Source organism: Diabrotica undecimpunctata, chromosome 1, assembly GCF_040954645.1.
Source record: "Diabrotica undecimpunctata isolate CICGRU chromosome 1, icDiaUnde3, whole genome shotgun sequence".
NCBI lineage: Eukaryota > Metazoa > Arthropoda > Insecta > Coleoptera > Chrysomelidae > Diabrotica > Diabrotica undecimpunctata.
Genome location: NC_092803.1, coordinates 103,621,292 through 103,645,587, shown reverse-complemented (window position 1 = coordinate 103,645,587; position 24,296 = coordinate 103,621,292). Strand labels below are relative to the sequence as shown.

The window sequence follows — 24,296 nt, the reverse complement described above, 5'->3', positions numbered from 1 at the left end:
TATTTATTTCCGGCTTACAATTTAAACTCTATATTCAAAACTAGAACTAGAACTGTTTTGAACAAAATTCCCTCTTTAAATATAAAATACCGTTAATCGAGAATCCCTTCGAATTCGGACAGCGACCCTCTCGAGAAGGATGGAAGGCAAACAGGTTTTTCAGCTGAGCGGCGAACTTACTAGAATTGAATAGAATTAGAAATAATATGTTTACAATTTTATGACTCATATTTATCGTAACAATATGAATGCCTACCATCTGACCTTGGTCAGATACCTCTATGAATACTTTTAGATCATAATTAAGCATCTTTAAAAATCAATAGTTTTATTTAATTTTTTAAAGCCATATGAAAATCATATTAGAGTTCAGCAATTTAACAATACAGTATGCTATATTAGGCGAGCGGTTTACCCCTATAAGCAGAGCATAAACCGACTAATTTCTTTTTTGCATTTCTACCGCACCAAACCTTTTTTATTCGATTTTATATAATTTTTCAAGTTCAAATGTACTTTTGGTTTTAACAAGTAGGCCGGAAATTCTTATTAACAAATAACTTATAACAAAAAACAATTTTCCGAATGGCTTCGAGTAAAATTTTTTAGGCGTATCTAACCGAAATAAATACTTTTTCTATCTCGGTAATTTTTCGAAAAATGCTTTCTTTTCGAGTTATTTGCAATTTTTTGTTGAAAAATGCATCAATTAATGATTTTTGTGTGATTTTGTGATTTTCTAATCTTTAAACCTTCAAGTACCTTTAAGTAAAAATATTTTGACAAGGATAAATGGATTATATCTACAAGTTATTTGTTAATAACAACTTACGGTCCACTTGGAAAAATAAAAAAAATATACATTTGAACTTTTCACACTTAACGCCATGTAGTCACAGTCGCTAGAGAAACTTATTATATGCAGTACGATGGGTTTCGATTTTTATACACTGTGTACTTATTTCTTCTTGATCTTTCACGTCCACTGCGACAGATATTTAAAAATGTAATGATGCAACGACGGTAACTGTATTCTACTCGCGGGACAGTTTAGGACTGTCTAAGTAAGCGGAATACAGTTACAGCCGTTATCTCATCGGTTTTAATGTCTGTCGCAGGTAGATGAACTTGAAAATATAATGAAGATGAATGTAAATTTTAAGCTAACGAGGAATTGAAGGAAGGATAGGACTATGTCTAGCAATCAACATCGATGGCTGATTAGATACATACGTATAAGTTTTATCTAACCACTTGTTTATTACAAACATTTTCACAGTTTTAACAAAATTAAAAAATAAATTAAAAAACTTGTAACTAATTCATGATTTGTAACTAATTGTTTGTTTCATAGCTCAGAATGAACTGAGTGCATATGTCTAGCAGATAAATCTGGAGCATGTAAAAATACACCTTCAGCTGTTTGCCAATGCACAGATCCTGTAGATGAACGTACTCCAATTACTTCCATTTGACCATTAATTGGTCGACCAAAAGTTCTACCTGATACAGACAGATACATATCTGTGTCTACATGTTTAAACATTATACTTTCATCCCTTTGCCAACTGTCACCTGAAATAAAAATAATGTCCAGTATTAGAAAAATGGCACTATTATCTTAAACAAAATAAAAGACTTCATCTCAATTAGTGTTTATATATATATATATATATATATATATATATATATATATATATATATAAGAAAAAGGTTAATGCTAGTTGATAGCAATATAAAGGTTAAAGATATCGGCATAGCTCGCAACAAAGGAAAAAAAAATGTAATAAAATATGTGTACAAGATGGAAGGCAACCGCATATACATATTTCTGACTATTGGTTGTCTTCAGTACGGTGCAGCCAAGTTAGAAAAGGAGCATATTAACTTGGGAAAGGATCACTACAGGAGCAATGCTACCAATTTGTGGCAATAATGTTAGAAGACTCTGAGGTTTCCAGAGCAACAACCAACACATCCACGGAGGAAGCTAAGCTACCTGAGGAAAGGAATGCCAAACGTTTAGAACGTTTCAAATAAGAAAAAGGTTAATGCTAGTTGATAGTAATATAAAGGTAAAAGATATCGGTTGCCTTCCATCTTGTACACATATTTTATTATATTATTTTTTCTTTGTTGCGAGCTATGCCGATATCTTTTACCTTTATATTACCATCAAATCGCATTAACCTTTTTCTTATTTGAAACGTTCTAAACGTTTATCATTCCTTTCCTCAGGTAGCTTAGCTTCTTCCGTGGATGTGTTGGTTGTTGCTCTGGAAACCTCAGAGTCTTCTAACATTATTGCCACAAATTGGTAGCATTGCTCCTGTAGTGATCCTTTCCCAAGTTAATATGCTCCTTTTCTAACTTAGCTGCACCGTACTGAAGACGACGAATAGTCAGAAATACGTATATACGGTTGCCTTCCATCTTGTACACATATTTTATTTTATTTTTTTCCTTTGTTGCGAGCTATGCCGATATCTTTTACCTATAAATATATATATATATATATATATATATATATATATATATATATATATATATATATATATATTGTTATGATGTGTTTTTTTTTGTTTGAATGATGAGCAATGAGTATTTTTAATAATATAATATATAGGGTTTTTATCGCGGTTCTCAAAGAATTAGCTTGTAAGTACTTTTTTAAATTATCTTTATTATAACTATTATGAAACACACATATATATATCAAACCTAGCCAATGTAAATTTAAAATAAACTATCTTTAAATTGATATTCTTATAAAACTAATTAAATTCTATAGACAATCTAAAATTTAAACAAAACTATCTTCAAAATTGAAATTGTTATGACACTAACTAAATTATATTAACAAAATTTTGTACCTTTCTTTCACTGAATGCCTAAATGAACTGTTTCTACTATATAGATTCTAATCACCACTGAATGTCTTCGTACTTCAGTTATCCTTGTTTTTTGTGAAATTACTTTTTCCAATTATCAGCTTCTACCAATTTAAGATATAGTTTTCTTCACCAGCATTTATACACCACCAACCAAACCAGCAAACACCATTTATATTTATTCTTCTTTTCAATATACCAATATCCAATTATTATAAGTTGATTTATACTAATCTCCAATCATAATATAATTTTAATTCCTTCCAATGTCCATCCAATATTCTTCTAATATACTTTTATAATCTTCAATAATTATTTGTGTATAATTATAAATGTGCATTAAATATATGCATAATTTTTAATCTTCATTTAACTCACTATATTAAACAATTGGACTATCTCCAACTAACTTTCATATTTCTTGTTAAACTGCTTGACTGACTTACTAAAACTGTGAACAATTCTTCACTAACTAATCTACTAACTTTCATAATAAACTGCTTGACTTCTGACTAAAAACTTCCATCTTGAATCTAAATCACGGGTATTTATATCTTTTTTGGATATTCCAGAACCATCTGGTAAGAAATCATGTTCCAATTTGTTCCATTACTTTCATATAGATGTTCTCGAAAAAAATATCTGTTCGATCCACCGCCATAATCATTATATCGAGAATGTTCGACTGTAAACAATGGTCACACTCTGCACTCTGGAGAATTTGTTAATGTTCCATTAATAATTTTGTTGACATTTAGGCTTTTCAGATCAGAATAAACATTCAAATTAGTAACTAATACTCTAATTTAATAAAATCCACATTTCAAACAATATAACCCCACTTTATATTCGTAAATATTCTTAAACGTCACTTCAGAGTATAAATATCTGTCTATCACTCACTGTATAGTTGGTTGCCTAGTCACATGGCTCACTTAAATGTATCTACCACATTATAATTACTAAAATACAACTTTTTACAATTATTATATGCTAATTTCTTAAAATGCCCTCACATAAATATATTTTTATAAATTTCTCTAGTATATAACTTATTTAAAACAACCAAATATCTAATATTATGTAGTATATAACTTATAAATTATTTTCTATAAACCCCAATCGTCACAATACCCCAAAAATAATATTTAAAATAAATAATTTACTTATTATTTTTTTAAATATTAATTTTATCATACCTTATTAAATTTAATAAATCAATTTTTTTTTTTTATTTAAAATGTGTTAAATACATCCCTGTTCGCTGTCTATGTCAAAGCAGAGAACAACGGAGCACAGTTCGGCTATTCTATGGTCAAACTGTCATGTCAAATGGGGCAATGGATGCGATATCAGAGAATAAAATATAACCTTAATTAAAAATATAATCGATATGGTGTTCTGTTTGTTTATAGACAAAATCTAGGAATTATTTCCATTCAAAATAACTTCATCAATATAAATTGGTAAGTTTTTTTTTTACTTTATTATATTAGAAAGACATTTTTATAGCAATTATAGTATCAATTTTGTGTCTAACCCCAAATTATGATTTTTAGGGTACAAATTAATTTCCATATATACAAAATTCAACAAGTATGATGTCAAATTGATTCGAAATAATGAAATCTACCATCTACCATTTAACAAATCAACTCTATTGAATCAAATGGATATATCAGTAAGTTATTAGTGTTATTATATTTGTGTTAAAGGTATAGAAATCATTATTCAATCTCTTCATGATATTGAAAAATGTCGTTGATATGAAATATGCCTCTTAGTCTGTTCTCTGCATCTATTAACACATAACTATTTAGTCCATTCTGATTTTCAATTGTATATGGACCTTCAAACATTGGTTGTAATTTCTTACAACGGTTTTCTTTAACATTACTTTTTCTAAGTGAACGAATTAACACTAGGTCTCCTTTTTGAAATGTGATTGGTTTTTTTATATTTCGATTTTGTCTTCTGATATATTTTTCAGCTTTCCTCCTAATTCGGTTATTCACTTTCTGCATTACTTGTTCTAACATATCCTGATTATATTCACTAATCCACTTTCTGTTTCCTATATGGCCAAACATTAAATATTCTGGTACTTCCTCTGTATTCAAATTATGTGTATTATTTAAAAAATACTCTACTTGTGGTATATGTTGCTGCCAATTTTCGTGTTGACTTTGGCACAGTATCCTTAAATATTTTATAACTTCTTTAATATATCTTTCTGCAGGATTTGCCTGAGGATGTCTGATACTTGTAAAATGAATGTTGATTCCCTTTTTCTCACAAAATGTCCGAAATTTTTGGTTGTTAAAATATGTAGCATTATCTATTATGCAATTTCTAAATGGTCCTATTTCTTCGAAAAATTGATTAATATATAATTTTAATGTTTTAACATTTGTTCTAGAGCAGGGATATAGTTTAATAAATTTTGTATATAAATCAACTATCACTAGTATATGCTTTTTTCCTGTTGGACTGAGAACTAAATTTGAAATAAAATCCATGGAAACTGTATTTAGTTTTTCATATACAACATTAGATTTATATGTGTTCTGGTTTTTGAAATTCTTTTCTTTGTTTAGTTGACATATTGGGCATTGGGTAGTAATTTCTTTTGCTATACTTATGTCATTCTTTGCAAAATAATTGTCCCTAAATAGCATCCATAGCTTTCTTGAACCAATATGCATATAATTGTTATGTAAATTTTTCAATATTTTCTTTGCTAAAGTTCTAGTTATTACATATACTTCTATGCCATTTATTATTTTATAATATACCCCATCTTTCCTAAGAACTTTTTGTTTTTCACTCAAATTGATCTGATCTCTTATAATTTCTTCTTTAGAATATAATCCAGTACTTTCTACTAATTGATTTAATCCAATTTTTATTGTTCGCTGCCCTTTTTGTGATGTATTTTCTAACCTTGATAAAGCATCTGCCACTATATTGGATTTTCCAGAAATGTATTTGATTTCAAAGCAGTATTCACTAAGTATTAGACTCCACCGATGTATTCTACTGTTTCCATATTTGTTATTTAATATAGACGTTAAAGCTTGGTGATCTGTTTCTATTGTAAATTCATTACCCAACAAATAAAATCTTAATTTTGCGACACAGTGTATTATACTTGCTAGTTCTAATTCTGAAACTGAGTAACCCTTTTCATGTGGCTTTGTAATTCTTGAAATGAATTGTATTGGGTATTCGACCCCATCATGTATTTGTAATAATACCCCTGATAATCTCTCTATTGATGCATCTGTTCTTAATATGAATGGCTGTGTGTAGTCAGGATAGTATATTTTCAAATTTGACAGAAAAATGTTTTTAATTTCTTGGAATGCTAGTTGTCTTCTCTGATCCCATCTCCATTTTACACCTTTTCTCAGTAGTTCAAGTAATGGAATTTCTTTTATACTTAGATCTGGTATCATCCTTTTATAATAATTAATTATTCCAATAAATCCTCTTAAAGTTCTTAAATTGTGTGGTGTTTTATATTCCTGAATGACTTGTGTTCGTTCTGGATCCATTTCGATTCCCTTAGTGTTAAGTTTATAACCTAGATATATGACTTCTTTTTGAAAAAATGTACATTTTTCTTGATTTATTTTTAGTCCCACTTTGTCTAATCTATTTATTATAGTTTTTAGGTGTTTCTCATGATCTTCAGCCGTTTTAGAAAAAATTAATATATCATCAATGTAGTGAATTACAAAATGTTCATATTGATCCAAAATATCATGAAGACATCTACATAGAGCACTGCAAGATGATTGAAGTCCAAATGGTACTACTTTGAATTGATATACTACTCCATCTATCTGAAATCCTGTATATAGTCTACTTTTTCTTTCTAGAGGTATTAACCAGAAACTATGCTGTAAATCGATTTTAGTGAAAAATGACATTCCTGTAATTCTTCCTAATATTCCATCTATACTCATTGGTGCTTCAAATTGCTTTTCAGTAATCTTGTTAATATTCCTTGCATCCAAACATAACCTGATTTCACCTGATCTTTTTCGTACTACTACTATGGGGTTAATAAAACGTGTGTCTGCCTTCTCAATGATCCCATCTTCTAACATATTATTAATTGTTTTGTTTACTTCTTCTCTGTATTTATATGGTATTGGGTATGATTTTGTTTTAAAATCTTTTTCTTCTTTAACTTTTATACTATGGATATAATTTTGTGCAATTCTATTTTCTTTATTGACAAGTCCCTTGTGTTGCTGCAATATGGAAATGACTATTGATTTATATTCTTCAGGGCAATTTAAAACTTTTATCACATCTTCTTCTTTACAAATAAAATTATTCTTCATTATGTACTCATTATTCCTTGCTTCCAATTTTACGCACTCCGCCTCGTAGGCATCCATCTGCTTAAAATTTCCATTCCTTAAATATTCACTACAATAATTATTCTTTACATTCTTCTGGGACATTTCCCTATCATCAAAATACATTTCTTCTTCATAAACATCATTATTTTCTTTTAATAATATCCTATCAACTCTTATTCCTTCTTCTACCTCATCTTTCTGCATAAATTTAATTATTTGCCCTTCCAAAGTTACGATTTTTTCTTCAAAATCTATCTTTACTTTCTTCTTTTCCAATTCATCATTTCCCATTAATATATCAACACATAAATCCTTGACAATAAATCCTTGCATATTAATTTCTTTATTAAGAATATTAATTTTAAAATTGGCTAGTTTATCAATTTCACCCAACTTCTTATTATTTGCACCAATAATTTTAATTTTTGGAATCTTTATTATATCTGATAGTTTTAATGTATTAAAAATAAAATTCTCCGAGACTAAAGTACTTTCTGAACCAGTATCTATCATAATCTTAATCATTTTATTTTTGGCCAAAGCATTTATATAAATTAAATTAATAGATTCAATAATTTTATCTTCATCTAAAGAAATAAATTCAGAAGGTTTTTCATAATAGCAATGGCCTAACTTGTAATTCAGAAAGTTTACTGCACAAAATTTTGATTATTAGAATTGTCAGATTGTATCTGACCACTTGGATCTGATGTACTATGTCTTTCCCTACTATGACTTCTACTCACATTTTCTTGCCTTGTACGATTTCGTTCCCTGTCTTCGCAGCTCCTATTCCTTCGAACACAATTTACCTGTCTGTTATAGTTAGGTCGCTCTGTATTTTTTCTATTGTTAAAATCTTGTCTATTATTATTAGTACTGTTATTAAAATGTTGTCTATTATAATTAGTATTATTATTACAATTTTGTCTAATTTGATTACTGTTATTATTATTAAAATTTTGTAAATTATTACCATACCTAGTATTATTGTTATATGATTGTCTATATTGTTGATTATCATTTTTATTATATTGAAAGTTATTGTTGTTTTTTCTGTTGTTATTATTACTTGTCATATTGCCTCTTTGTATTCTTTGAATAAAATTAATAAAACTATCTATTGTTTGAATATTTTGTACAGTTACGGTTTGCACAACATCAGCATCAAAATGTCTAGATACATTTAAGACTGTTTCATCCTCTCTAAGTGGTGGTTCTAAATATTTTGCAACTGTTATCAATTTCAATGCATAATCTACCATATTTGATTTTAAATTGTGATTATACTTTCCAAAATATAGAGTTTCTCTAAACTTTGCTTGCTCTAATTCACCCCAATAATAATTTAAAAATTTATTTTCAAATGTTTGAAAATTATCTAAATCATTCTCAATACTAGCAAACCAAGTTGCTGCATTGTCATTTAATGTCACTCTAATATAATCTTTAATATCATTAATATTATTCACCAATCTTAATTTATGTTTTAAACTATTTATGTATACTCTAGGATGCAAATTTTTTATATTACCAGAGAATTTAATCCCAGTCTCATTTGTTAAATTTAAGTAAGGTCTCCCTATGTCTCTCATTTGTGAAATATCATCTATTCTCTGTTCCACATTTCTTATTTGATTACAATTTATTTGGATATTTTGTTGTATATCGTCTAATTTTTCTTCTGTGTTTCTCCTGTCTTCGTTAATTTTTACTTCTAAGTTACATTTCTGTAACTCTATTTTCTGTTCTATATCTATCTTATTATCTTGAATAATCCTCTTTACTTCTGTCCTCTCATTTTCTATCCTTTTCTTGTAGTCATTCCGTATAATTTTTATTTCATTTGCTACTTTTTTCTCTGCAGCTTCAAGTTTTTTATCCATTTGTTTTTCTATTTGCTTTACAATTTTATTATTATTATCTTCTATTTTCTTTTCTAATTTTCTATAATTCTCTTCCATTTTTTTCGTGTTCTCTTCCATTTTTTTCGTATTCTCTTCCATTTTCTTCGTATTCTCTTCCATTTTCTGTTCCATTTTTTTCATGTCTTCTTTGACTTCTTTTGAATTCTCTTCTATTTTTTTTGTATTCTCTTCCATTTTTTTTGTATTCTCTTCCATTGTCTTGTTCATCTGCATCATTAATGACATCAAAGCTGCCATATTGACATTTTCCTCTCTTTCTGGATTCATTACTGCAGTATCTTGTGGAACTTGAACTAAACTCTCCTCTTGTATAGGTTGTGTTTCTACTTCCACATCTTCTTCATTCTTTTTGCTTCTTGTACCTTTCTTTCCTTGAGACATTTTGAGACTTTACTTGTTCAAATATAATTAAAAATAAAATCTATAATTTTTTCTTTCTACTGATAATTAATTTAATTATATGAGAGCACTTATCTTCCCAAACTAATTCTTTTAAATAGAGAGCCCCACGTTGGGCGCCAAATTGTTATGATGTGTTTTTTTTGTTTGAATGATGAGCAATGAGTATTTTTAATAATATAATATATAGGGTTTTTATCGCGGTTCTCAAAGAATTAGCTTGTAAGTACTTTTTTAAATTATCTTTATTATAACTATTATGAAACACACATATATATATATATATATATATATATATATATATATATATATATATATATATATATATATATATATATATATATATATATCTAACCTAGCCAATGTAAATTTAAAATAAACTATCTTTAAATTGATATTCTTATAAAACTAATTAAATTCTATAGACAATCTAAAATTTAAACAAAACTATCTTCAAAATTGAAATTGTTATGACACTAACTAAATTATATTAACAAAATTTTGTACCTTTCTTTCACTGAATGCCTAAATGAACTGTTTCTACTATATAGATTCTAATCACCACTGAATGTCTTCGTACTTCAGTTATCCTTGTTTTTTGTGAAATTACTTTTTCCAATTATCAGCTTCTACCAATTTAAGATATAGTTTTCTTCACCAGCATTTATACACCACCAACCAAACCAGCAAACACCATTTATATTTATTCTTCTTTTCAATATACCAATATCCAATTATTATAAGTTGATTTATACTAATCTCCAATCATAATATAATTTTAATTCCTTCCAATGTCCATCCAATATTCTTCTAATATACTTTTATAATCTTCAATAATTATTTGTGTATAATTATAAATGTGCATTAAATATATGCATAATTTTTAATCTTCATTTAACTCACTATATTAAACAATTGGACTATCTCCAACTAACTTTCATATTTCTTGTTAAACTGCTTGACTGACTTACTAAAACTGTGAACAATTCTTCACTAACTAATCTACTAACTTTCATAATAAACTGCTTGACTTCTGACTAAAAACTTCCATCTTGAATCCAAATCACGGGTATTTATATCTTTTTTGGATATTCCAGAACCATCTGGTAAGAAATCATGTTCCAATTTGTTCCATTACTTTCATATAGATGTTCTCAAAAAAAATATCTGTTCGATCCACCGCCATAATCATTATATCGAGAATGTTCGACTGTAAACAATGGTCACACTCTGCACTCTGGAGAATTCGTTAATGTTCCATTAATAATTTTGTTGACATTTAGGCTTTTCAGATCAGAATAAACATTCAAATTAGTAACTAACACTCTAATTTAATAAAATCCACATTTCAAACAATATAACCCCACTTTATATTCGTAAATATTCTTAAACGTCACTTCAGAGTATAAATATCTGTCTATCACTCACTGTATAGTTGGTTGCCTAGTCACATGGCTCACTTAAATGTATCTACCACATTATAATTACTAAAATACAACTTTTTACAATTATTATATGCTAATTTCTTAAAATGCCCTCACATAAATATATTTTTATAAATTTCTCTAGTATATAACTTATAAATTATTTTCTATAAACCCCAATCGTCACAATATATATATATATATATATATATATATATATATATATATATATATAATTTTATTTGATTATAGATGAATCCGTAAAATATGTGTACTTCTTTTACAGCCTCATGAAGCATGAAATGAATAGAACAATTCAATCAATTTTTATCAGTCTATTAATAAAAGACATAGAAACAAATATGAATTTTGTATATAGGAAGGAAGGTATTTTAGCAGAAATGATAAAATAGCTTACACAAATGTAAAAGAATAAAATAATGAGAATGTTTAAGCCATTAATGTTTTTAATGACAAAATATTGCAGGTGCTGGTTTTTATATCCTTCATAGGTTCCCTGACTCTATGTGTTGGTCTAAGTCAGTATTAAATGCACTAAAATTTTTAATACCACCTCAGATCAACTGATAATCAATTATCAGCTTCCTTCAGGAAGACACCTACTGCTCCCATATCTACTTTGATATGGGGATGAAACATCAGGAATAAATCATTTCAGCCCATGTCGTTACACTTTGTGGTAAACAGGAAATTTTCTGGTTATAAGTAGAAATTTACCTATGGTATTTACTATTTTATTTTATTAATTCATTTTTATCTTTTAAATATGAAACATTCTTTGCTAGGTTTATAGACATTAAGAATATTAAAAGAAAATAATTTCAATGTCAACACAGAATCTAACTATTGTTATGAGGAAAAAAGTTAGAATGTATACACCCATTCACACAATTTGTTAACCAAGCAAATGCTAGATGGTGTCAAAGTCAGTCATAGGGAAATAGAGGTGTTTTGAAAAGTTATTGGTTTGTGAATAGAAACAGTTTTTCTCATTTGATTACTAGAATTAAAAAACATGTTAGGAACATATATGATCTGTATGTTTGGATTTTTACAATTTAGATGTCATAATTTTGATACCTATGTTATAAAATTTTATTCATTTTATATTCGCTCCGTGCGTGACCATAGTAGGGGTACTTTGAAACGATGCCAGCGTGCGTAGCGGCGAAATATGACAAAATTGGCCCTACCTTTTTACGCATAAATTTTATCAAAAATGTGTGCAAATACATATTGCGTATTTAATTGTGCTAATAATAGCAAAAATAGTAAGTGTAGTTTTTATAGGTTCCCAAAGATTACATATAAATTAGAGAAAAGAAAAAGATGGATCCGTGTTATTAATATGAAAAAGTAAATATCACATAACTTCATTTTTATGCAATTTAAAATAGGAAAAATTTAAATAATTTACCTTAAATGATATTTTATAAGGCTTCAAGCTAACTGCAGAGTGCCTGATGACTTTAGCTTTTATATTATAACTTTTACTATTACTGTTTTTAAATATATGCTCTTTCACGTGAAAAACTTGATTTGCCAGTACTAGATTTTTCCCTTTCTTTTCCGTTTGTGGTTGAAAAGATATATTTTGATGAATTTTGAGAAACCCAGTTTTTAATACTACATTTATTTTGTACATAAACTAAAAAAATATAATTAAAAAGTTAATTATTAATAATTGTCAATTTCGCATGTATTTAACAATGTCAAACATATGTCATATGTTTAACCTGAAAATTGGTAGGTCCAAAACTGTCAGATGAAGGCGGTAGGTGTTGTGTCAGTCACGCACGGAGCGAATAGCAGGTGTATGAATTTTGTGTTGTTTCAATATATTGGTGAATTTTACAATTGATATTCTTTTTGATCTTATTTTCTATACAATATATTGATGAAATTTACATTTGATATTTATGTGTATTATTATTCCTTTTGATTATCTTACTAGCAAATACAACAAGATAGATACTGAGCCACAAGAATACAGCCCAAGACAAATTGAGTTACAGATAAAGTTGTTGAAGTAATATATTATAATTTATCGCCTGGAACATCAAGAAGAAGCAGAACTAATCTGACTTGACAATGGCAAGTTTAGACCTTGCCGAACCGTCGCCAAAACAATGGTTTTTCAAAAAGCCAAAACTACTTAACGCGGAGTCAAACCCGGAAAACAACTGAAACCATTCATATATATATATATATATATATATATATATATATATAGAAGTAAACGTTAAATAGTGGGTTTGCAGCAATAAAAATGAAATGTGTACTCTTTTAAATTTTTATTCCAAGCTTTCGGACATTGGTTATGTCCTTCATCAGGGAGCTACAAATGTGATTAAGAAATTTTTGGTGTTGGTATAATTAACTAAAAATTGTTTCTACTTACAAACTTAACGAGGTTGTATCAACAAAGATCTATTATAATATTGATAAAATTTGTCATGGTCTCTCATCTATTTTAATATATGAAAAAACTATTTTTATGTTTAAAATTTTAAAAAAATTACTGTAAATACAAAAACACTTAATTATTCTAAATAAATACGTGACATTATTTTGACAAAATTCTTTCAAATGTCAATTGATAAATTGTTGTTTGTGTTATTATTACACTTATCTAGTAGTAACAAATAGGAGAACATTTCATTTAGATGGCCAATATCCGTTTTATGATTATTGATATATTAATGAATCATAAAACGGATATTGGCCATCTAAATGAAATGTTCTCCTATTTGTTACTACTAGATAAGTGTAATAATAACACAAACAACAATTTATCAATTGACATTTGAAAGAATTTTGTCAAAATAATGTCACGTATTTATTTAGAATAATTAAGTGTTTTTGTATTTACAGTAATTTTTTTAAAATTTTAAACATAAAAATAGTTTTTTCATATATTAAAATAGATGAGAGACCATGACAAATTTTATCAATATTATAATAGATCTTTGTTGATACAACCTCGTTAAGTTTGTAAGTAGAAACAATTTTTAGTTAATTATACCAACACCAAAAATTTCTTAATCACATTTGTAGCTCCCTGATGAAGGACATAACCAATGTCCGAAAGCTTGGAATAAAAATTTAAAAGAGTACACATTTCATTTTTATTGCTGCAAACCCACTATTTAACGTTTACTTCCTTACGTTGTCAGCAAATACTTCTGGTTCATTATATATATATATATATATATATATATATATATATATATATATATATATATATATATGTATGTATATATATATATATATATATATGTATATATATTTATATATGTATATATATATATATATGTATATATATATATATATATATATATATATATATATATATATATATATATATATATATATATATATATATATAGAGGTCCCGTCATTTCGGAAGGCATCTAATTTGCATATTATGAGGCATGTCCAAATTGTATAAGAACCTCCTTTGAAGTTGGTGATTGGTTACTGAAATTTTAACTAAACGACAGTGGCGCGCACTATTTAATAGATACAGCTAAAACATATTATACTGAATAAGGGCGATTTTTTAGTTTTCAATAATTTTGAACATATAGCCAACATTTGAAAAATGATCAGTAAGATATTTGATGGGACAAAAACAATAATACCTTCGTAATACGTTTTACCTGACCAAACTATTTTTACTGTACAAAATAATTATTAAGTTCTGAATATTGATAAGTTTAACAAAATGGTTTTTTAAAATAGCAATTAATTGCCCAGCGTATTTTCCAAAATCGCAAATACCAATACAATACCAAAATATTAAAGAGTGAGGATAATTATATGCTAATGAACGGTCCCAATTACATGTACCTAGAACTTCTACCTGATTTAATTCTTTTCTTGGAAGCCTTTTATGATATAATAAAGTCATGTAAACATAAATATTCCTGTCTTTGGGAAAGACAAAATCTAATTTAATTTTCTTCTTTCGAAGAAGACTCGATGTCAATATCGTCATTTCCTAAGTTTGTTATAATGGGATTAATATCTTCTTGACGGTCTATTTGAACTTCGGATGTTAAATAACTGTCTTCTATTTTAATTGCATGATGACATCGTTTTCTCCACTCATCTGGGGTTATTTCGGAAACTCGTTGTTCCAACAGGTGTCTCACATCTTCCAATTTGAAAGTTATGTTATTTTGTGCGATATTATTTTTAATCGCAGCCCATATTAGCTCTATCGAATTTAAATCCGGATGGTATGGAGGTAACCATAAAGGTGTGTGACTATATTCACGCAAAAGTTCATCTAATTCATACCTTTTGAAACGATTTTTATGGTACTTAATCAGCGCATACAATTCGGGTTTAAAACTTTGAGGATAAATGTTATATTGTTTTTAATCAGCCAATCAATCATATAATTTTTTTGGAATTACTATTAGGCGCAGGATTCACTTGTACTGAATGGTATGAGGCATTATCGCAAACAACTACTGAGTTAGGGGGTAAATTTGGAATTAGTTTTTCCTTTAGCCATTTGCGGTAATTCGTGGCATTCATTTCTAAGTGGTAGTCACCGGATTTACTAGCAGACTTAAATATTAAAAGCGCGTTTGGAATAAATCGCATTTCACCACCAGCATGCACTATTATTAAACGTTGACCCTTCGAAATGTTCATCAGTAACCCTTTACTAGAATTATCATTCCAAGTTTTCGACAAAGTATGTCCACTGTGTACATATGTCTTATCGAGGTAAACAATGGGTCTGTTTTCGTTTCTATAATGTTTGATAAGTCTTAAGTATTTGATTCTCCGAGCCCTTATTTCCGTCTTTTCAACCAACAATTTTTTTGTTGTCCTGTGCTCTCCTCCAACGGAAATTCATATTTCAAAGAATTCTTCGTAGCGAGGCTTCTGATACTTTAATGTCCAAATCTCTCTCAATTTTGTTCTTCAATATATTAACAGTAACACTACAATTCTCTGTTCTATGAAAATCGTGTTTATACGCCGAATATCTGTAATTTGATATTCTGCTAAATCTGTCACAGGCGACTTTCGTAAAGGTCTCTTTGAAGAAAATTCAACTTTGTTTTTATTATCTAGAGACCGTTTGCACTCTTGTAGTATTCTGGATACGGTCCGTACAGAAATGCCTATAACGACGTAAATATAATCAGCGTATAAGTAAAATGAAAGATGCAGTAAGAGAATATCTAATAGTAAACGCGACAAATACTCACGAAGAGTTGTAACGCCATTGATAATGATGATGATGACGTAAATAATAATTCAAAATGATTGGTATGTTGCAGGAATAATTCTTCAAATTTTAAACATAAAGAAACAAAAAAGTACATGGGTCTGTTTTCGTTTCTATAATGTTTGATAAGTCTTAAGTATGCGTTCGAGTAACTCAAAGCGATAGTCGAAAATTAAAAAATTAATAAATAAGAGCTTTCTACGCAAACAAGAGCCTATAAGCTCTTTCTCCACATATGAAAAATGATGACGATCTATTACTAAATGAACTAGCTAGGGGAATAATGACAATTTGGCAAAATTATTTTACAGTAAATGTGGTTATTATTTTACAAAAAATTATGGTAAATAAAAATGAAGTAGTAATCGAAACACACCATGAAATTGTAGATGATCACATAGTAACAGAACTACCCACATACCAAGAAGTAGTAAACAAAAATAACGAAGTAAACGTAATAATAGCTAAAAATAACGACTGTAACGAAAGTGCAGAGAATACGATGTTTAGGACACATCGAAGGAATGAAAAAAGAAATATGTCGAAAATGGTATTATCGACACAGCCAATACAAAAGAGAAGCGAAGGTAGGCAAAATGGGGTACAAGAGCAGAGTATAAAAGATTGACAAATAAGTAACATTGAGAACTAAAAGTAAAAAGTGTTGAAAGATTGAATTTGAATATCAAAAATTAGTACTAAATGCATTGAAACTCCTTACCTGTTGCTTCAGCAGTCTTTTTTTACCATTAGCAGAGTGTCCTTTTTACTTTTCATATTTTTAAAATAATTATACACAATAAATATTAGTTGACGACCCTGCTCTTTAATAACGCTACGTTTTTTTCCGTTCATTTTCAGCAAGATTGTTTGAAAATAAAATTATCTAATATTTAACACACACAACTTGTTCTCACCTGCACTGCTGCGCTACTGAGTATTGAAATGATTTACTGCTAAGGCGTGGCTTAGGAAGAAATTCCAAATTTTGACCTCTGCCCAGGGCGATAATATGCAAATTAGATGCCTTCCGAAATGAAGGGACCTCTATATATATATATATATATATATATATATATATATATATATATATATATATATATATATATATATATATACAGGGCGAGTCATAACTATTGGGACATAGACTAAGGACAGGATATTTGGACCAAAATATGGCTATTGGGCCAAATATGCCTTAATAAAATGTTGCTGAGAAAAAAGATACAGGGTGTTAAAGTTAATTTTTGTTTTTCGTTTTTTGCTAATAGTTTCCCTGTATATTTATAAATTGCTATCAAAATTGGCACAGAGGCATAATCTTAGACAAGAAATAGTATTTTATTTACAATTCCACTATCAAATACCAAACTAATAAACAAAGTTGCAACTAACGTAAGGTTTCCGTTTTGACGATAAATCAAAACTAAACACACTTTAACTTAAAAGAACTCACAAAAACTCAAACCAAATGTTCTACATGGTCTCCTCCGATGTCTATGCCTTTTCTAATTCTTTTTATAAAGGATTTTCGGACGTTAAAAAAAATATTATTCTGTCCCCTTATAAGATTAGCTGCATTTTGAATGTATCTCCAAAGTTCGTCTCGTGTATTAATTTCATTGGCATAAACTAAGGACTTCATATGTCCCCAAAAATAAAAATCTAGCTGGTTGTACTCAGGACTTCTTGGTGGCCATTGAAAATCACTGCCTCTGTCAATCCATCGTTGAGGAAATACGTCATTAAGATGATTTCTAACAGCTAATGAAAAATGAGGTGGCGCTCCATTCTGCATAAACCACATTTTTCTTCTTACATCCAGTGACAGATCATCTAAAATATCACTAAGAGTATTTTCCAAAAAGAATAAATAAGAATCTCCATTTAAATTAGGAGGAAGAACATAAGGCCCTAGTAGTTGGTCGCCTATAATGCCACACCAAATATTCAATTTAAACTCATGCTGAAAATGTCTAGCTTTAATAGCATGCGGGTTTTCTTCTTCCCAATAATGACTATTTCGTCAATTAAAAACCCCTCGTCTGGTAAAAGTTGCTTCGTCGGTGAACAGAATATTCTTAATAAAGTGTCTGTCATTGCGATGTTTATTCAGAATACGTTGGCAAAACTGTAACCGTCGTGGAAGATCTGTTGGAAGTAAATTTTGAACAGGAGTGAAATGATAAAGATGGAGGTTCTCTTTTTTTAGAATTCTAACAATAGACGACTGACTTACTCCTGTTGCTGCTGATAGATGTCATGAACTTATTTCAGGATTTTCATCTACTCGAACCAAAAGTTCATCTTCTTGATTAGGTGTGATTTGTTTCGGTCGACCACTCCGATTTTTAGTGTGAAATGACCCAGTTTCACCTAAACTACGATATAATCTTGCAAAAGTTTTGTGATTTGGTTGCCTTCTGTTTGCGTATAACATTCCATACCTTCTGGCTGCCGAGCGACGCAAAAATTTTCTTGTGCGTATACGCAAATCATATCTCGCATTTCTTCATTAGTAAAATGATTGTGACGAGGAATTTCAATCAAAAAAAGTAATGATTACTTTTAAAAAATGCAACATTACACTACACTGTCACATCAAAAATAATTTACACTGAACAAATGACATTTACCAACAACAATTATCTGACAGTCCAAAGCATACTTTTCATAAATGAAATAATATTTGAAATCCTTTTTTAAGACTCTAAGCAGTTCGACTGCGTTTTTATCGAAAACGGTTGAAATTATCATGTTTAAACAAGAGTACCAATTTTACGTAAAAATGACGTTTACGTCATATTTTCTAATAAAAATTCTAAGATTATGCCTCTGTGCCAATTTTGATAGCAATTTATAAATATACAGGGAAACTATTAGCAAAAAACGAAAAACAAAAATTAACTTTAACACCCTGTATATTTTTCTCAGCAACATTTTATTATGGCATATTTGGCCCAATAGCCATATTTTAGTCCAAATAACCTGTCCTTAGTCTATGTCCCAATAGTTATGACTCACCCTGTATATATACACTTCTCCAAGAAATTAACGCACCACTTATATAATTCATTAATAATATAATATTCAATCATTCTTATATCATTCATTAATAATATAATATTCAATAAAATATTAACATATTTTATTAGCGTTAATAAAAATTACCATTGTAATGTTATATTTTGCAAGCAGTTAATGTTATATTTTGTATATGCTATTCGTACACTCTATATTTATTGACTGTGTTTTATCGCTATAGTTTTTTTTTGCAACAAAACAAAAAGAAGCAAAAAATGTACTAATTCTATAAATATACTAATTTCCAAGTGTTCACGAATTTTATTCGGCTACTGTTTAATTGTTGATTATTGTTAATTGTGTTTATTATGGAGCGTCAATCACGTAATTTAACCCGAGATGAATGTGCCCAAGTAGTGATACTGTCGGAAGAAGGTTGGAGTTACCGAAGAATTGGTCGTCGGTTTAATGTGTCCCACACATCCGTCTCACGGGTGTTAGAAAGATTTCTCGAAACAGGGGATCATACTCGTAGACCAGGGCAAGGACGAAACCGGGTAGCTACCCCTATTCAAGATCGATTTTTAAAAATTTCTGCTCTTCGACAACGTTTTGTAACACATCGAAGTCTACAAGTTCAGCTTCGAGACGTGCATGCTATACAAATTAGTACTGAAACTGTTCGCCAGCGACTTGGGGAATACAACTTAACACCTAGGATTGCCGCCCGAGGTCCTCTATTAGCTGCAGAGCATCGAAGAGGGAGACTACATTTTGCCAGAGAACACGTTAATTGGTTAGAGGCTGACTGGGAACGAGTGCTATTTACTGATGAATCCCGATTTTGTTTGTACAATAACGACAGACGTGTTCGTGTGTTGCGACGACCCAACGAACGATATGCTCAGTGTAACTTCTCACACACCACATTTTTTGGTGGAGGATCCGTTATGGTGTGGGGTGGTATTTCTTTTACCGCACGTACGGACCTAGTGGTCATACAAAATGGAACTGTTACAGCTGAAAGGTACATATTGGAGATCCTGGAGCAACATGTAGTACCGTTTGCTCCTTATATCGGTGAAAATTTCTTACTAATGCAAGATAATGCCAGACCTCACGCAGCACAGATCGTCAGAAATTATCTAGAAGAGGTAGAAATGAACACTATGGAATGGCCAGCACATAGTCCGGATTTAAATCCGATTGACAATCTCTGGGATATCCTTGGTAGGCGATTAAGAGCGACACCGATACAACCAAACAACTTACAGGAAGTGGGAGAGAGACTGATCCAGATTTGGAGAGAACTAGACCAAAATGAAATACCGCAATTAATTTTAAGTATGGGCCAACGATGTGAGCTGTTATACGTAGTAGAGGTGGAAACACTCGTTATTAAGACTTTTTTCATATTTTAGTTTACTTTTCTTATTATTTTTTTAGAATTTTCCGTTTTATTTTTTTTCTCCTGTACTTCAACATTTTCTGATGATTAGACAAATTGTTATAATTACTAATAAAATGTAGAATAAATCTGGTGAAGTTTCATTTTTTATTATTTGCCCTTTTACAAATAAAATTGATTTATTGAAGTGGTGCGTTAATTTGTTTAAGAAGTGTATATATATATATATATATATATATATATATATATATATATATATATATATATATATATATATATATATATATATAGGACATCAAGACAGGTTTAATATACTACTTCCATTAATATAACATGAAGAACACCTAATTACATTTTAATCATACTATTTTTGTTTTTTCTTTTCTCTATGGATCAGTTAAAACACACCATTAAAAGATGTCACAAACGAAATTTTTACTATCATAACTAAATTTTAAAATGTATTTTGTTCATTATTTCATATGTCATATTTTATATGTGTGTTATTAATGTTGAGTGTCATAGCTTTATATAAATAATCTCAACTACTAGTAAGTTGCACTGACAATTTGTGATATATTGTAAATATTTACACATTCTTCTAATTACAGTGTCTTGAAGAAGGAATAAAACAATTCCGAAAGCTAGACTAAAAGTCAAAAAGAGTGTTTCTGTAACATCCTGGCCAAACTTTCTGACTGCAGCCCTAATAAACTGTGTTGTTTGTATATATATATATATATATATATATATATATATATATATATATATATATATATATATATATATCTTACCATTTGGTCAGAAGGTGATAACTGCATTTTTAATCATTTTGTGTTTATTGTACAAAAATAATCAAAACAACATTTGTTATCGTTTGGGCAGACGCTGCTAAATACATGATGAATATAATTTGATTGACAGCGTTGGTTATTTAATGATATATGCACATTTTTTTTGTTTATGTGTGATCAGATTATCATAAGTATTCTTGTCACGCAATGATCAAAATACATTTTTCATTTTTTATGGTCAAATAGTGATAAGTGTTTATATCATATAATGGCTAAATAACTCTTAATCTTATTACTGAAGTCAAAAAATGATAAGTGTATGTCATATTGAAGATGAAACGAAAACGATGTATATTCGTGACTATAGAAACTTAAATTCTCGGGATGAACAACGCCAATTTTTAAGTTCTTTGATTAAACTTGCTCCACGTAGCGTAAGCTACAAGTATCACGCCGAAGCAGAACTGTTACAGCAAAATATTTTATCACAACATTCTTCAAAAGTTGAAGTATGTAGGGCAGGGCTTGCTTTCAAGCCATGTTTGCTGAAGGTAGAGGTCTTCTCAAAGGACAAAAAGAAGAAAAATGGTGACACTGCTATTATACTGGGAGATAAACGAAGTAGGCACACTCCCTCTAACAAATGGTCAGATGAAGATATTAGTATAGTGCTTCAACATATTGCTAGCTTTCTGGCGTACGAGAGTCATTACTCGTAGTAGTATTTGGGTAGTGATTTGAATTTGGAAAAGATGTACAAATTGTACAAGGACAATGGAATACCTTCAGAATTACAGGGATCGTCGACTCCCGTAAGTTTCAGTATATACCGAAAATGTTTTTTAGAATTTGGTCTAAAATGCAAAAAGCCTCATATTGATGCTTGTAAAACTTACTGTGATACTTACCTGTCTAAAATTAAAAATGTGACCGATGAAAATGGAAAGTGTAGGTTGCAGTCGGAGTATGATATTCACAAAGAAAAGGCTGATTTTCATTACAAATGTAAAGCATATGATAAAATTAGATCACGCAATTCTGAAGGAAAAGTACTGATGGCCGTATTTGATCTCCAGCAATGTCTTGCTACACCATGCTTAAATATAAGTATCAGTTTTTACAAATGTAAATTATGGACATATTTCACAGTAAGGAATTGCAATTCGAACACCACAAGCTACTTTATGTGGCATGAAGGTAATGGTCAACGTGGTGCCAATGTAAGTACTTCATGTTTATGTAAGTTTATTCAGGATATACCCAACGAGGTTAAGCATATCATATTCTATTCATATTATTATTATTGAATGCGACTCAGATCATGCCAATATAGAAAGAAGAAATAGTTTGATGGAGTAATATCTTTTACATATTTCGCATAGGCCAGTGGATAGGAAACTATATTATTTTTTTTTTCATTCACAGCAGCCAAAGCAGGCGACGCTAACCACTGCGGTGGTGAAGTTTAGGTTTATTCTTATTCACCATATCAACCTTATCACTGGTATCACCCTACTTATTTTATACCTTTACTGTAAATGTTGAAACAAAGGATTCCCTAAAATTGCAATCGCCTGGTCCCAGGATCAGTCTCCACCTTCACCACCACATAGAAATTCCAGAGATACCAATTACACTTTAAAAGTCAAAGCAATGGTATTTACTTTTCATTAATAAGGGGAGCTGTTATTTGAGAAAATATTAATCTTGAACTAGCTGAAGTTCACTGACTTCACATTTCATCATTCAGTTCCCATAGAAACTGCTGACTTGCATAACTTGGACAGACTGTTAGCCAACAGCCTGGAACAGCAGACCTGTGTTTTATAGGCAGGTTATAAATTAGCATCCTAGACAACGAAGACCACTCTTAGCTGTTACTTCAACAGTTTTGTTAGTTATATTTAAATAACGTAACATATCATCATTTTAATTATATTGGTATTTATAATTGTATTATTATGTGATATGATAAAGAAAATTTTCAACTTTTTAGTTTTTTAACATAATTTACACTTTTTAAAGTCATTAAAACTTTTCCTGTTCTCCTATTTTCTTACTAATTAATAAATTACCTGAACATATAACCATCCAGTTATCTCCGGAATCACCTTCCCCATTGTCTCCATAGCAACTAATTTCCTGATTACTACTCAAAGGACTAGAAAAATGATGAGAATGTAAATTCTTTTTAGTATCTACATGCTCTAATCTTATGGTTGAACCACATTTAATCGGTGTTCCTCTTTCTAAGCTTTTTCCAGTAGCTGGTTTTACCAACCAATGACTGTTAATATCTTCTTGAACTTCAGTCCCAGTAACTGATTGTTGTCCACTACCTGTTCCATACTTTACATCATGAGAATGTAGTCTTACTCTATAATCTGTATTTAAAAGTTTTACCACCGAGCCACATGTTACATACTTTTGTGAAGAAGCTACAAAAGATAATCTTTGAGGTTTATGTTTAAAAAAAAATAAATCAACTCTTACCGTGGATTTCTTGAAATCCATGAATTAAATAAATAAACAGCGTTAATAATACATCTTTTCTTAGGTGCAACATCTTGTTTATTTTTTAAACTACGAAATTACACGTACAAATTTTAAACACCTAAACATCGCATCCACATATCCTCCCTCTTCTATCTATAGCTATTAATTGTCAATGTCATCAATTTCTTGAATTTGCTTTGCGTGTATGATTGTCATTAGTTGAAACACCTGGTTGCATAATCATTCGAGGCCACTATTTATATATATATATATATATATAT

At 29.4% G+C, this 24,296-nt stretch overlaps 1 protein-coding gene across 1 annotated transcript; it reads right to left on the bottom strand.

The window, feature by feature from the left end:
* Positions 1–1,240: 1,240 nt before the first annotated feature.
* On the bottom strand, positions 1,241–24,191 carry LOC140451844 (stromal cell-derived factor 2). Its single transcript, XM_072545752.1, has 3 exons — positions 24,013–24,191; positions 23,595–23,957; positions 1,241–1,575 (listed from the first exon to the last, which is right to left on the bottom strand). The coding sequence occupies exons 1-3, from the start codon at positions 24,083–24,085 to the stop codon at positions 1,349–1,351; spliced, it is 663 nt and encodes a 220-aa protein (XP_072401853.1). The 5' UTR covers positions 24,086–24,191; the 3' UTR covers positions 1,241–1,348.
* Positions 24,192–24,296: the final 105 nt, after the last annotated feature.

What these genes read in the sequence shown, in the direction of transcription:
- LOC140451844 (XM_072545752.1), bottom strand. Translation starts at nt 24,085, where the DNA reads ATGTTGCACCTAAGAAAAGATGTATTATTAACGCTGTTTATTTATTTA. An exon ending in TGGATTTCAAGAAATCCACG is followed by an intron (nt 23,958 to 24,012) that starts GTAAGAGTTGAT and finishes TATCTTTTGTAG; the next exon opens with CTTCTTCACAAAAGTATGTA. An exon ending in CTGGATGGTTATATGTTCAG is followed by an intron (nt 1,576 to 23,594) that starts GTAATTTATTAA and finishes TTTTTATTTCAG; the next exon opens with GTGACAGTTGGCAAAGGGAT.